Consider the following 14,256-nt stretch of genomic DNA (forward strand, 5'->3'; position numbering starts at 1 on the left):
CGACTGTGAAAACACCAGGGGCCTCATTTATAAAATCCTTACTAAAAGTGTACGTGCGCCCAAAAGCCAAAAATGTCGTACGCAAAACAATATTCAGATTATAAAACCGTGCGTACGCCAGAACCTGCGCAGAATCCACTTTATAAATCCCAGTCAGCGGAAGATTGTGCGCATATGCGTCTCCTCCCCGAAATATCCATATATGGAGCTTACAACGCCTAGTTTTACTATGCATATCCTCATCTGCATATGATTATTCATCCACGTGATAACATGTCTAACTGTACCAGACATTAGGAAAATATGAAATACGGATGTGCCGTCACATTTCATTAATAAAAATAATTTAGTAGCCTATCCTTGCCTTGTTTTTGGAATAAATAAATCAAATAGTGTAAAATACATTTCAGAGAAAATTTTATCAATCTGCAATGGCCAAATAGTATTTTTAATTGATTTCTATTTTTTATGGAAACAGATAGACCTTTTTGTGCTGTTATCATGTCTCGCTGGCGAGGACATTTAAGAAGGGATAGATATTTGCTTTAAGTGATAGGCTTGGTGAGTGAAATTATATTTGTATTATCTTTCTATATAATTTTCTTTAGATTTTCTGTCTAAAAGTGACCAAAAAGACATTTAACTCGAGCTCAGCATCGGTGTCGCCAAACTGCTCCGTCTCCAAAACGTTCGTACACATGGGTCAGAGTTTGCGTGCAGGTGCACAAATTTTCCCGTTTATGCGTCGGAAGTGGCGTACGCTAGCCTGGTTAAAACCAGACCATTCCCAGTTGTAACTATGGTCTGGCAAAGCGTCATAGACAAATAATTTCCAGAGGGGCGTCACCAACGGACGTCGCGGATAGACCTAAACCCAATCAGAGCGATGAAGGAGATGACGTATGCAGAGCGGCGGAGACACATCTCCGAGTGTTGTTCTTTGCTCGGTTTTTAACAAAAAGGAAACGTTCAAATCGCTTAAAACAGACGCGATAGCTGATTTGAACGAGTGATGTTCGACGGCGGCATCCATCTTTGTAATGTAGGCTACAAAATCTGCTTCAAAATCCCAGCGCTGTCGTCATCGTGTAAAGCCCGCCCCAACGTTTCTGATTGGTGCCTCGATTTCGGCGGATTGGAAATGGGCTTGAATGAGCTCTTTGCCAGACTAACTTTCAGAACAAATCTAAATTTGCCGGAACTTATCTGGGTTTTCCCAGGCTAGGCGTACGCCTCTTTCAGGGCCTGTTTTGTGCGTACGCAATGGTTATAAATGCCGGCCCCAGGTGTAAATCATAAATGCCGTTCGAAACGCATTCGAGACAGATTTAAATCCGATTGTTCAAACCACTTCAGGAGGAGATCTGGGATGCATTCCAGACGAAACTGGACAAACTGGCTTTTGGCTTGCTTAGCTGGGGATATTTAATATTCAATAATATTATTGATCTGCCTTACTTAAGGTGGACGTTGACGCAATTTTCTTCTAGAAACAAACTTTGTTGTATTATTTTCATGTTATCACTGTGAAGCTGTTTTGATACAATCTGTATTGTAAAAAGCGCTATATAAATAAAGGTAACTTGACTTGACTTGACAAGTGTAAATGCATCTGGTTGTTGAAACCACATATGTAAATTTTACTCCTCCCAAAAATGCTAAAAAATAAACGTGTGAGAGCGTGTTATAGGCTGTAGTCGCAAATCAAAGTGAAAGAAAGTCGCAGACGCTTAACGCACAATCATCTTCATTTAAAAATGAAAAAACGAGATGATCTTACCAGTTCTGTTGATGCTCTCTCATATTGCGGTCTTTGATTTTGAAATTTTAGCTGATGAATAATAAAATGCAGCTTATATATTAAATCTGCATATAGCGCGGGAATTGAAGATCGGATTTATATCCACTTTGCAAAAACAGGTGTAAATGGAATCGTTTTGATAAATCAGCATGAAGTGGCCAGGTGTACTGACCAAGATTTCCGATTCAAAGTTGCTTATAAACCCCTTTAACTGTGGTAAAATCAGCATCGAGTGGCTTATTGCCTGTATAAAATGTCTGCATGAGACTCTAATGCTCAGTTAATAACTGATAAGTTTACTCAGTTTGTTGTTTGTGCAGGGCGGCCATGTTTTGACCCCTCTTCCAGCTGCGACACCACTGAAGCCTGGATCTGCCGTGAGTCTCCTCGGTCACCTTCAGTTATTACACATCCGTCTTCAGAACAGTTAAAAACTGGGACGGATGACTCTGATATCAGTGTCTTCTCTATACAGACATGCCCGTTTTTTGGAGTCCAGCCCGCCATTCTCAATGAACACGGAGAAGAGTTAGAAGGAGAGGCGGAGGGATACCTGGTGAGATTTACATCCTAGCTTCTGATTGGTTAAAGGAATAATTCATTAAAGATGAATATTCTGCCATTGTTTACTCACCCTCAAGTTGTTTCAAACCTGTATGAATTTTCTATGTTCTGCTTAACACAAAAGAAGATAATTTGAAGAATCTCGGTAACCAAACAGTTAGTTTTCCTGCTATGGAAGTCAATGGGGTCCATCAACTGTCTGTTTACCAACATTCTTCTAAATATCTTCCTTTGTGTTCAGCAGAACAATGAAATTCATACAGATTTGAAACAACTTGAGGGCGAGTAAATGATGACAACAATGTTAAAGCTGCAGTCCGCAGTTTTTCCTCTTTGTCGCCATCTCTGTTCAAAATCTGCAATTGCAGTCATTCGCGGAATTATCAACTTTATGTGAGTTGTACCTCGACACGGGCGGCACAGCGCGGATGAACACAGTGTTGGAGGAGAGTGTGTGTGTCAGTCACCCCGCCGGTGTGGATACTGGCATTCAGAATCACAGATTATACTTTTTGGAAGTATGACCAACATAAGAATTGTCACCCTAAAATGTCATTGAACACGTAAGTAACATCCACTTTTGCTCTTCGGACCAACTAACTGAAAAAAAGCATTGCAATAAATCGCGCTGATTAAATCTAACGATCGCTTATCATATCACGTCAAACCGTGCAAATTATACTTTGTTCTCAAATTGTTAATGTTAACAACATCAGTAATGTAATGTCAACATGTAATGTCCTTCCGATATTATCCTTGTTTTCGCATGGGGCCGGTTGCGGTCTCTTTTTCCAAACTCTCATTTTACATTTTGCATTTTACAGCGGCGGGTGAGTCTCTAGTTGTCACTGGTGATCGTCGTTTGAACCTTTCTGGATCCGCCATCAGATTGATAAGTTTAATTATATCAAGTGTGAGAAAAGGCTATAAATCTCCACCTCCAGCATCCTCACACGCAATATAGCTTATACTAGCTGAGACTCTTCTTTATGTGTATAGATGTGTGTGTGCAGATGTGTGTGTGTGCAGATGTGTGTGTGTGCAGATCTGTGTGTGTATAGATGTGTGTGTGCAGATGTGTGTGTGCAGATGTGTGTGTGTGTGCAGATGGCTGGTTATGTATTTTCTCAAAAATTTATTTTGGATAATTTTTAACCCAAAAAAGTTACGGACTGCAGCTTTAATTTTTAAGACAGGTTATGTAAAAGTCAACATTGGATGGTGTCCCTAACCCATTCTATTCACAATAAAGATCAAGCGGTTTTCTTACTATAAACGGATGTTTTGTGTCTCAGGTTTTCCGGAAGCCCTGGCCGGGAATCATGAGGGGTGTGTACGGGAATCAGGAGCGCTTCGAGAGCACCTACTTCAGAAAGTTCCCGGGTTTCTATGTGACAGGAGATGGTAATACACGAACACATCCACTTCATAACCAGTGCCGGTGAATGTTACTTAAAATGTCACTAATTACATCGTTACTTTTTATAGAATTTTGTGTTACTTTTTCTCATATTGGTAAAATGAATGAGGCGATTTTTCTTAGAGAACAAAAACATTATCCTTTATGTTTGCTATTAAATAAAAGGGTCCCACTTTATATTAAGTTAGCTTTAAGTACTATGTACTTACATTGAAATTAATAATTTGACTTATTGTGTACATACATGTTTTTACATTTTACTTATATTTTAAAAATACCAGCATGTAATTACAGCTGTAATTATTTTACATAATTACATCTGTAATTACACAGCTGACCCATCCCTTAGTACTCTTAAACCTACCCATACCACCACACCTATCCCTAACCTTACCCGTATCACATCTCAATTGCAGGAAAAGTGTTTTACAATACAACATGAACACAATAAGTACATTGTACTTATTTTTCGATGTAAGTACATAGTACTTAAAGCCACTTAATATAAAGTGGGACCAATAAGAGTCACTAATAAAAAATAAAAAACTATTATGTAATTTCAAAAGGTAAGGTTACTTTATATGTTTATTAAAAAAAAGACAAAGACATTAAGGTCTAATCTAAGTGACAAATTATGATACATCTCAATTAAAGTCGTCATGAAACGGAAGTTGCGATAGTTTTCCCTATTGTTGTGACGTATATCTGAGTGAAACGGCTTCTGGAACAAGAACAAATGTGGGCGGGGCTTGATTTTGTCCATGAGGAATTGATTGGATGGTTGTGGTCTGCTATTGGTGGATCTGGTGTGAGTGACAGGTTGCCTCGCCCTTGTCATCAGAGATGAGAAGAGATGAACTGCAAGAGGGAGGGGAAGATATTTTGATTAATGATTACAAGGCACATGAAAAAAAAAAAAAAGATAAATCATTTATATTTAATTCTGCAATATTCCATAAACATAAAGAAATGTTACTTTTGATTACATGGTGACTTTTGCAGCGTAGCCAAACTTCTGTTGCTGTAAGGTGTTACTGAGTGTGGTTGTGTCCTCAGGCTGCCGGCGGGACAAGGACGGGTATTACTGGATCACCGGCCGGATCGACGACATGCTGAATGTCTCTGGTGAGACCTTGAGAGATGATGATGATGTTTCAGTGCTGCCATCTGGTGCTTAGAAATGCCATATTATATTATTTTGCCTTCTCTTAATTACAACATGAAATGGCACTTAACTTCCAGAATCCATAATATGACATATTATTTAAATCCGTATACAAAATATATGCAAAATAAAAACAGGACATTTATTAAAGAAGTCAATAGGGTTGATTATCTTTAAGGGTATTAGATGGCATGTGTGTGTGTGTGTGTGTGTGTGTGTGTGTGTGTGTGTGTGTGTGTGTGTGTGTGTGTGTGTGTGTGTGTGTGTGTGTGTGTGTGTGTGTGTGTGTGTGTGTGTGTGTGTGGTATACAGTAGTCAAAATTTGAAGTGGATAAAAAAAGTTCATCAAAGTTGTCAAGACAAGAACGGGTATTGTTCAAAATTCATGTATAACTTTGATGAAAGGTTTTGATCCACTTCAAATCTTGACCACTGTATATTTCAAAATTTTAACTGCAATTAAATGCAAAAAAAGAGAGAGAAATTCAGAACGGAGCAAATACTTTCTCATGGCACTGTGGCTGCATTTATTTGATCAAATATACAGTACAAACCATAATTCTGTGAAATATTAATACAACTTAAAACATTTTTTACTTGAATATATAGTAAAATGTAATTTATTCCTGTGATCAAAGCTGAATTTTCAGCATCATTACTCCATTACTCCAGTCACATGATCCTTCAGAAATCACTCTAATATGATGATTTGATGCTCAAGATCAACATTTCAGATTATTATTCATGTTAAATAATGTCGTGCTGGTTCAGATTTTTGTGGAAATACATTAAAAAAAAATTAGGATTCTAGTTTGTAAAGAACCTCATTTATTTTAAATGGAAATCTTTCTTAACATCTATAAATGTAACTATTGATCATTTCAATGCATCGTTGCTGAATAACAGTTAATCTGCTGACCCCAAACGTTTGAATGCTAGTGTTTACAGCCGTCCCGTGTCCTCTCTCAGGTCACCTGTTGAGCACGGCTGAAGTCGAGGCGGCTCTGTCCGATCACCCGTCAGTGGCTGAAGCTGCAGTGGTCAGTCGGCCTCATGCTGTGAAGGGAGAGTGTCTGTACTGCTTCATCACACTGAAAGAGCACGGCGAGTTCAACCGCACGCTGACAGAGGAACTCAAGAGAAAAGGTCAGAGGATCAGATTAAACACTATCATACTACACCGGGGCCGGTTTCACAAAAATAGACTTTGATTATGGCTTAGATATAGTAGATAGTCAGACTTCAGATAGACATCTAAATCAGACCGTTGCACAAAGCACGTAAGACTCTGACTATCTTAAGTAGGACTACACTGCAATGCATTCTGGGTAAAATAAGACACTTAAAAAAAAAAAAAAAAAAAAAACATGGCGCAGGGCTCGAATTTCGGCGCGGGATTGCGCATAATTTTAATCATTCCCGCAGGTCTCCCATTTAAAATGCGGGAAATTCCCGCAATCTTAATCCACACAGATAATACAATCAAATCATTCTTTTAACAACTATCTTCCAGACGCAATTTCACAAACAGCGTGAGTGTTCAGCGGTGCCGCGCGTCTTCTATCTCTTCTCTCATAATGTGTTGTGCAAGGCAGGCATCAAGCGCTGCGGCGATAATACACACTCGCGTTTAGGAGTCGGGACCATAGACTTTAAGGTCGGGACATGACGGAATATTCACTTGCACAATCGGGCCAGCAGTGCATCGTGACTGAAGTCTTTTTAAGTCTTACCAGTTTAAACATTCAAGCGATTTTAAACTAATCAGTGCTCGCGCGCTCTCTGAGAGATTATTTTCTATGCGCACATTCATAGAAAATCCGCCTCAAAAACAGCTGGCCAGTAACTATTTTTCGCGGATTAAATTGCTTTAACACGCAAAATTGTCAATTTCGGTCTTTGTGAGTAGGCTATACTCTAAACCAGGGGCGTAGCACAAGATCCCGGGCCCTATGCATAGGCAGTCCTGATGGGCCCCACAATGCAATGCAAACAGCCTATTCATTTAAAATTAAACATGTTTCAAATTAGGCTATTATAATGAAGTTTTGTATGCAAACAGCATTATTAGTGTACAGTTTACATGTATAACCAAATTATCATCTGAAAGTGTATGTGGCAGAACATACACTTTCAGATGATAATTTGGTTATATGTAATCTGAGGTAAAGGCTAAATAAATAAACTGTACACTAATAATGCTGTTTGCATACAAAACTTCATTATAATAGCCTAATCTGAAACATGTTTAATTTTAAATTAATAGGCTATAATATCTAAAATTAGCAATAATAGGCTAATCAGTGTCACTCATAGGTAGCTTGGTAGCTCTGTAGCTACAGTGAAACTCGAAAAATTAGAATTTTTCTGCTCTTTCATTGGGTTGTCTCAGTTCATTTTTAGCACTAACGATCGCGGAGATATTCAAGCAGTTTAGCACAATAAATTTCGTGTTCTGGTTTGTGCTCACTTTTCTTTGAAAAGAAGTCAGTAACCAATTGTTTCCCCTCATTTTCTTTTCTTTCCTTCTCCTGTCTTTACTTTCTTTTTTGGTGGCCTGATTTAGCTTTCTTTGAGAAAGACATTTCTCCAGCGCTCAACGAGATGCAGCTCAACTAACATTTACAAAATGCGTGCAGATGGACTAAACCATTTGGCGCATTAACAAGGGGTGGGACCATAAGACAGTCAATCAATCAATCAACCAATCAACCAAGTTATTCAGTTAATACACTAACTTTACATTTCATCTGACATTCATTATGAAATTTAATTAGGAAATGAAAATATCAAGGTAAAATAAAATATATTCCAGACTTTTCAAGGGCCCTCTCTCCCCTTGGGGCCCTGGTAATCAGTACTGGTTTTACCCCCAGTCCGACGCCCCTGCTCTAAACATAGTCGGTTTTGTCTTTAATAAGCATAAAACGCATGCCAGTATAATGAACACAGGATCCGTGCACTAGCTCTTAAAGTGACGGAAGCCATATGTGTGTGTCATTAATTTGGTTGTCAAAACAACAAAAGATAGCTTTAAGTTAAAGGAATCAGGATTAATAGCCTATGTATTTAATTTATTCAGGACTAAAATACTACCCAGTGTTATTTTCCATTTGATTACTTTATTCTGTTTCTGTATATGAATACTAGTGTTAGACCTATTCAAAAACTTTTATCTTTAATTGTCTTTATTTGTATCTTTATTCTATTGTATTTATTTGTGCTACTTTTTTCAATTTAATTAAACAATTTAAATCAAGCTTCCTTGTGATGTGTAAATTCTTAACAACAATATTACCCCATTGTAAAAATGCAATGAGCGCAAACATTTAGGCAAGATAAATGTAATAATACTCAAACAACCCCCCCTCAAACAAAAAAAATCCCCCCCATGAGAATCATCTAAGGGGGGATTTCCCCCCCATTTTCCAAAACGTAATTCAGGCCCTGATGGCGCATCGAGTAAGCGCATTCAACCGCTCAGTGCAGTTTACCCCAGCGGAAGATATGTGTTTGTTGGAGGAGTATAACAGTTACAAGGACATTTTACTTGGGAAATTTAGTGGAGAATGTAGTAACAAGAAGAAATGTTTCATTTGGAAAAAGATTGCTACGACAGTTAACAGCGTTAATCCGACCGCTGAGCGGAGCGTTAAAGACGTACAGAAAAAATACAAAAACTTGCCCTAAAAACCCTTTCCCTTCTCATAGCTCTCTCCATATCGTCGTTAGCAAACCACAAATTATGAGCGATTTTCCCTTATCTTTTGGCTGTTTGTAATGTAACTGATTGTTACTGCTGGTTGCCAATATAACATAGAGTCTTAGACCTAAGTTATCCTGGGGGTAAGGTGTCTAATTTTTTTGGTCTAAATTAAGTCAGTCTTTATTTTTGTGAAACAGTCTGTCTAACTTACATTAGACTAGTCTATGAGCAAATTTTAGACTTGTCTAACACTATAGACCGATCTAAAATAGCTTTGTGAAACTGGCCCTAGGGCTGATGAATGCTTGAATCTGATTGGTTGATGAATATTCTAAGGTGTGCAATTATTTTCAGGGAAACGCACAGCTAAAGTAGTTCCTGGCAGGTTTTGACCACATTACAGTTCCATATCACTACGCCAAATGACTACATTTATTTTAAAGTTCCTCACAGCCAACAGCAGCAAAACAGCAAAAAAACCAAAAGCCACAACGACACTGACCAAGCAGATAAATATAGTAAACAATAGGATAAAAACAGTTTTTATTATGTATTGAAAGCACATATTCTCTCTATCCCACTCAAACACACACACACATACAGTACGGACACACACTCACACAGAAACGTCTTGTAAGCGCCGCTCTGACAATTTTTCCGTAAAATTTGTTTAGCAACTTTAAAAGATACTTCAGGATTTAGCATTAAGCTTTGTATTAGTAGAAAACCTGTAGTATTTTCGAATTACCGTGCTTTCCACCCTCATATCCCCCTGAGACGAGAGATTTATGCATTTTTTGTCTGGAAAAAATCCTCCGATACAGCCAGTAGTAGGAGCTGTCCCGCATGTTCTCGACCCGCCCATAGAGGGTGGGATCTCACTCACAGAATGTACACAGTGTCAGACATCTTTTTTTGGAAGCTAAGCTAGCAAGCTCTTGTTCTGTGGAGAAAGCTGAGTAGTAGGGGTTACCATCCTCTTTTTTCCTGGACATGTCCAGCCGTCGATGTCCGGGATTCAGCTTTTGCTTTCTGCAGTCGCCATTTATTGTTTACATGCACACCTTTTGTTCCAATCTATCTGAATTCATTCCGATTGGTGAATCTGAATGTAGTGTTTACATGAACGCTAAACAAGTAGGCCTAATCACACCACCGGCCTCGCACCGTTCTCCCGCGGCCCTCACTCGTCCTGCTCGCCACAGTAAACATAATGAATGGCAACTGTAGAACGCAAAAGCCGAATCCCGGACATTTTGGGCGATCTCGAAATCCCGGGCAGACTCATTACGGAGACTCACTAGTAGCCTAGACTTGGGGTGCTTCTCAATATCCCTCCTCGTCTCCTCGCTCCTCCGTCCTCCATCCTATGACCCAGAAACCAATCGAGCTCAGCCATCTTGAAGGACATCTCAATTCTCTAATTGCACCGCGAGGAGTGGAGGATCGAGGAGTGAGGAGGCTTCCAGAGGAGCTATGAGCGAGGATACACAGGTGTACCCTTTGCGGAAGAGTTTTATCGACTAAACGTGACGCACGTATCAATTCTCCTCCCCCTTCACATCTGTCACAATCATTTGAATTTATACTTTACTTTTGTAGTTTACATAAACCACACAACTCACATTTTTCAACAAGGTAGCCTACCTTGCTTTATTATTATTTATTATGAATTTCTTAAATAAACAAACTTTAACAACATAAGGGCAGATCCTTTGAGCGCTGCTGATGACGCAGTGAAGTGACGCTCGAGTGATCAAGTATTCCAATGTATAAAAAAAACTTTCATTCAATTCCTCCATCCTCATTTTTTTTCCTTGCAGCCTTCCCTTGCGTCCTACAGGGGGTGGAGCTGAGACGCGAGGAAAGGAAACGAGGATGCACAAATAAGAAATGAGAAGCATCCTTGTTGTTTAACTACTGCGCGCTGTTACCGGTAGGCGTGGCCTCCTAGGGCAGCGAAGCAAGTGCATTCTGGGAGTTGTTGTCTTTCATCCACATAAGCCAAAAATACATTTTCTGTCTTTTCTCGGTCTAGAAAGCTCCAAATTCAAAAATAATTTCCCATTTCTTCTACATAAATGACCCATTTTAAATACACATTAATCTTTCCAGAGGTGAAGTATCCCTTTAAAAGCTACATGACATTTCTCACTAGCGATGTAACAACGGCGCTGTTCTTGAAGCAGGTAAACTTACAGTTTCACAACAAAAACGCAAATCTCTGAAGACGATGACGTCATGCACATGTGTATCATGTGTTCAGTCTATAGTGTTTCATCGCCATCTAATGGCCCGGCAGCAGAATACAGCGTTTTTAGTCGTTGTGTAAACATACCCGAAGACCTGCTGCACATGACGCAGATCTGACACACATCCCATTTTCTCACAACTCTTTGCGTTCATTAAACACTTTGATTTTAAGGATACTCAACAAAGCGTTAATTTTGGCATAATTTTGTGTTTTTGTTTATTCAAGAGAACTCAATGCGGCGCTGCTGTGCTGTCTGAAGTTGCTTTCTAGGCAAAAAATATTTGAGTTCTTTTCTAATAATTTAACAGCCCATTGTCAATTATTCCTTAACGTATGTAACCGGTCCTAATCGACCCGGTCCGAGTGGGATTTGAACCATGGTGTCCAGTGTGGGAGGTGGGCATGCTAACAAGGACGCTAAAGACTGCACTCGCTAGTAGGGCTGTCACTTTACGTTCGAAACCAACCGACCGACCAACACAAGTATCGAAAAACTCGTCAGCGAACGCGCGTCACACAGCAACTGCAGGCTCTGACAAACACACATAACAGCAAACTATACTTCTGCATAATGTGTCTCTTTTTACAACAAAAATGTGAATTCTGTCGGTATTCAGACAGTCTCATGCATATAGATACAGATTCGGGCTACTTTTTTTTTTACATTTCTAATCGTAAACACAGCCATGTTGAAGCCTGCAGTAATGTTTTTCATTGATGTTATATTGTTTTTTGAGAATGTTGCGCTCCTGTTTGTCATTGTGCACGAAACTTCACGCCAATAAATCATTAGAAATATTCCTAACTTGTGCGCGTCTCAAGCCCTCTTTACGCTCGTCATAATGCCTGTTAGGTGTCCGTGGATTTGCCTATATTCGGTGTTGAAAATGGAAACGTCTTTAGACATGGAAAATCGATTTTTACAATCGATTCAATGAACACTTATGTCTCAAAAATCGATTAGGATTTTTTCACAAAAGTGACAGCCCTACTCGCTAGCGTCAGTCGCTAGTGCGTCTCTGTGGAGTGAGGTTTACACACACACAGCTCTTAATGGCCTAGATCTGTTACACATAGAAAATACAATCTGAACCTATTTGACACTTGCTAACTTCTGTGTGGATTGTTTTGTCATTTAGTGAGGGAGAAGATCGGACCAATAGCAACCCCAGATTTCATCCAGAATGCTCCAGGGCTTCCCAAAACACGTTCAGGTACTGGTATCATTCTCAATTCCTCCTTGCGTTTGCTTTTGCTCCTGAAACTCAAGCCTTTCACCCGTCCCGCAGGTAAGATCATGCGGCGAGTTCTGCGACAGATCGCACGCAACGAAAAAGACCTGGGTGACCTCTCAACCCTGGCCGACCCCAAGGTCGTGGAAGTGCTGTTCAGCCAAAGATGTTAGACGGCGGCGCTTTCTCAAGCCGGGACACCACTGTCACCCTGTGTGCATTAAAGACTTTGGGTTTGGGCTCAGAACCGGTGCTGGTTCTCCTAGATCAGATCTGAAGGGTGTTACTCTGCCCATAGTTCAGGTAAAACAAACAAAAATAAAAAAGAAGTGTTGTCAAGATAGCTCACCTCAGGACTTCCCAAATTTTGTATATTCTTTTGTGATGTTTTACAGTATTTTTCCCCATCCTGATATTCTTTTTTTGTTTGTGGTTTTAATTCATTCATAATTGCAGTTTAGCAACAGTTGAAATCATCCTAGCAACATGCCAACTCATGTTAACAACGTGTTTAATCATGCTGGCCACATGCTAACAACATTTTAATCATGCTAGAAACATGCTAAAACATGCTATCAACGTGTTTAATCATGCTGGCCACATGCTAACAACATTTTAATCATGCTAGAAACATGCTAAAACATGCTAGCAACGTGTTTAATCATGCTGGCCACATGCTAACAACATTTTAATCATGCTAGAAACATGCTAAAACATGCTAGCAACGTGTTTAATCATGCTGGTCACATGCTAACAACATGTTAATCATGCTAGAAACATGCTAAAACGTGCTAGCAATGTGCTAAATCATGTAAGCAACATGCTAAAAATGCTAACAATATGTTAAGTCATGCTAGCCACAAGTGTTAATCATGCTAGCAACATGCTAAATAATACTAGCAATGTGCTAAATAATGATAACATGCTAAAGCATGCTAGCAACATGTTAAAACATGCTAACAATGTGTTGAATCATGTAAGCAACTTGCTAAAACGTGCTAACAACGTGTTAAATCATGCTAGCAACATGGTAATCGTGTTAGCAACATGCTAATCATGCTAACAGAATTTCATTTTACTAAAACCTATTTTATTATTGACAAGGGGATTGTAAAAACACTTCATTATTTCATTTCACAAAGGAACAGAAATGTTAGTTTAGTTTTAGTTGCCGACTTGACTGCAACCAGTTCGTTTTGTGTTGTTGAAATTTTTCTAATTTCCTTCTATTTGATATGAAACAATTGTGTGCAATACAAGAGGAAAACAGGACATGCTTTTTCATGGCATCTCTTGAGTAAGATCTTACTAACCAGTTGCTAATGTTACTTTGACAAGACGTCATTTTAAGTAGTTTAACAATAATATTTGCACATACTGTTTATGTTTTTATGAAATAAAACATATCTGATAAGATCAAGTTTTTTTCATTCATTAAAAGTTGTTTATGTATGTTGAAATATGTATATAAAGCTCATATTTCAACAAAAAAATATAGTTATGACTATTATGTGACATGGCTTTAATGCCGATCACCTTTCCACCAAATTCTCATTATTTGTTTTATTGTATTCATTTTTATTTTTTTTATTTGTATCAGTCTTTTGCATAGCAGTAATGAAAAGTGGTGGATTAATGTGCTTGTCAGATATAGCCAAGTAGTAAGGCACAAGGACACAGGATTTCCAACAAAAAATGGGTTTTATTTTACCCCCAAAAAAATATATAAGAAAAAGTCCCAATTAAAGGAAACAAAATAAATCAACTTGTTCTAACAAATAATCTAGCTAGACTTACATAAACTAAAGTAAACCAAAAACAAATTTTAACGCAATATAAGGAGAACTAAGGAGAACTGAACAACACAAACATTACCCCCAAATGAGACAACCAACAGGTATTTATCACAGACGGTGAGCTCACTTAAACAAGGCAGGGGAAATCATACAATCAACAATTCATAAATCAACAAATTAGTTACAAGTTAACCAATCAAAGTAAATAAAGTAACAAACAAACAATATAAGAATACAAACCAACAAGTGTAAAATAGAAATAAATTGGAACCAATCAAAACCATAAATTTCATTTTCTTCACCCCCCCCATGACATAG

General features: G+C 38.6%; 1 protein-coding gene across 1 annotated transcript in view; it reads left to right on the forward strand.

Annotated features, from left to right (window-relative positions):
• Positions 1-12,632, forward strand: part of acss2l (acyl-CoA synthetase short chain family member 2 like) — a 25,873-nt gene extending 13,241 nt beyond the window's left edge. Inside the window, exons 12-18 of the mRNA XM_056271638.1 lie at positions 2,122-2,178; positions 2,277-2,357; positions 3,661-3,769; positions 4,842-4,910; positions 5,920-6,096; positions 12,050-12,124; positions 12,200-12,632. Of these exons, the coding sequence (XP_056127613.1) occupies positions 2,122-2,178; positions 2,277-2,357; positions 3,661-3,769; positions 4,842-4,910; positions 5,920-6,096; positions 12,050-12,124; positions 12,200-12,315 (684 nt within the window). The 3' untranslated portion in view covers positions 12,316-12,632. The remainder of the gene's footprint in view (positions 1-2,121; positions 2,179-2,276; positions 2,358-3,660; positions 3,770-4,841; positions 4,911-5,919; positions 6,097-12,049; positions 12,125-12,199) is intronic.
• The last annotated feature ends 1,624 nt before the right edge of the window (positions 12,633-14,256 follow it).

This window comes from Rhinichthys klamathensis, unplaced genomic scaffold, assembly GCF_029890125.1.
Source record: "Rhinichthys klamathensis goyatoka isolate OS25496 unplaced genomic scaffold, OSU_Roscu_1.1 h1tg000323l_1, whole genome shotgun sequence".
Classification (NCBI taxonomy): domain Eukaryota; kingdom Metazoa; phylum Chordata; class Actinopteri; order Cypriniformes; family Leuciscidae; genus Rhinichthys; species Rhinichthys klamathensis.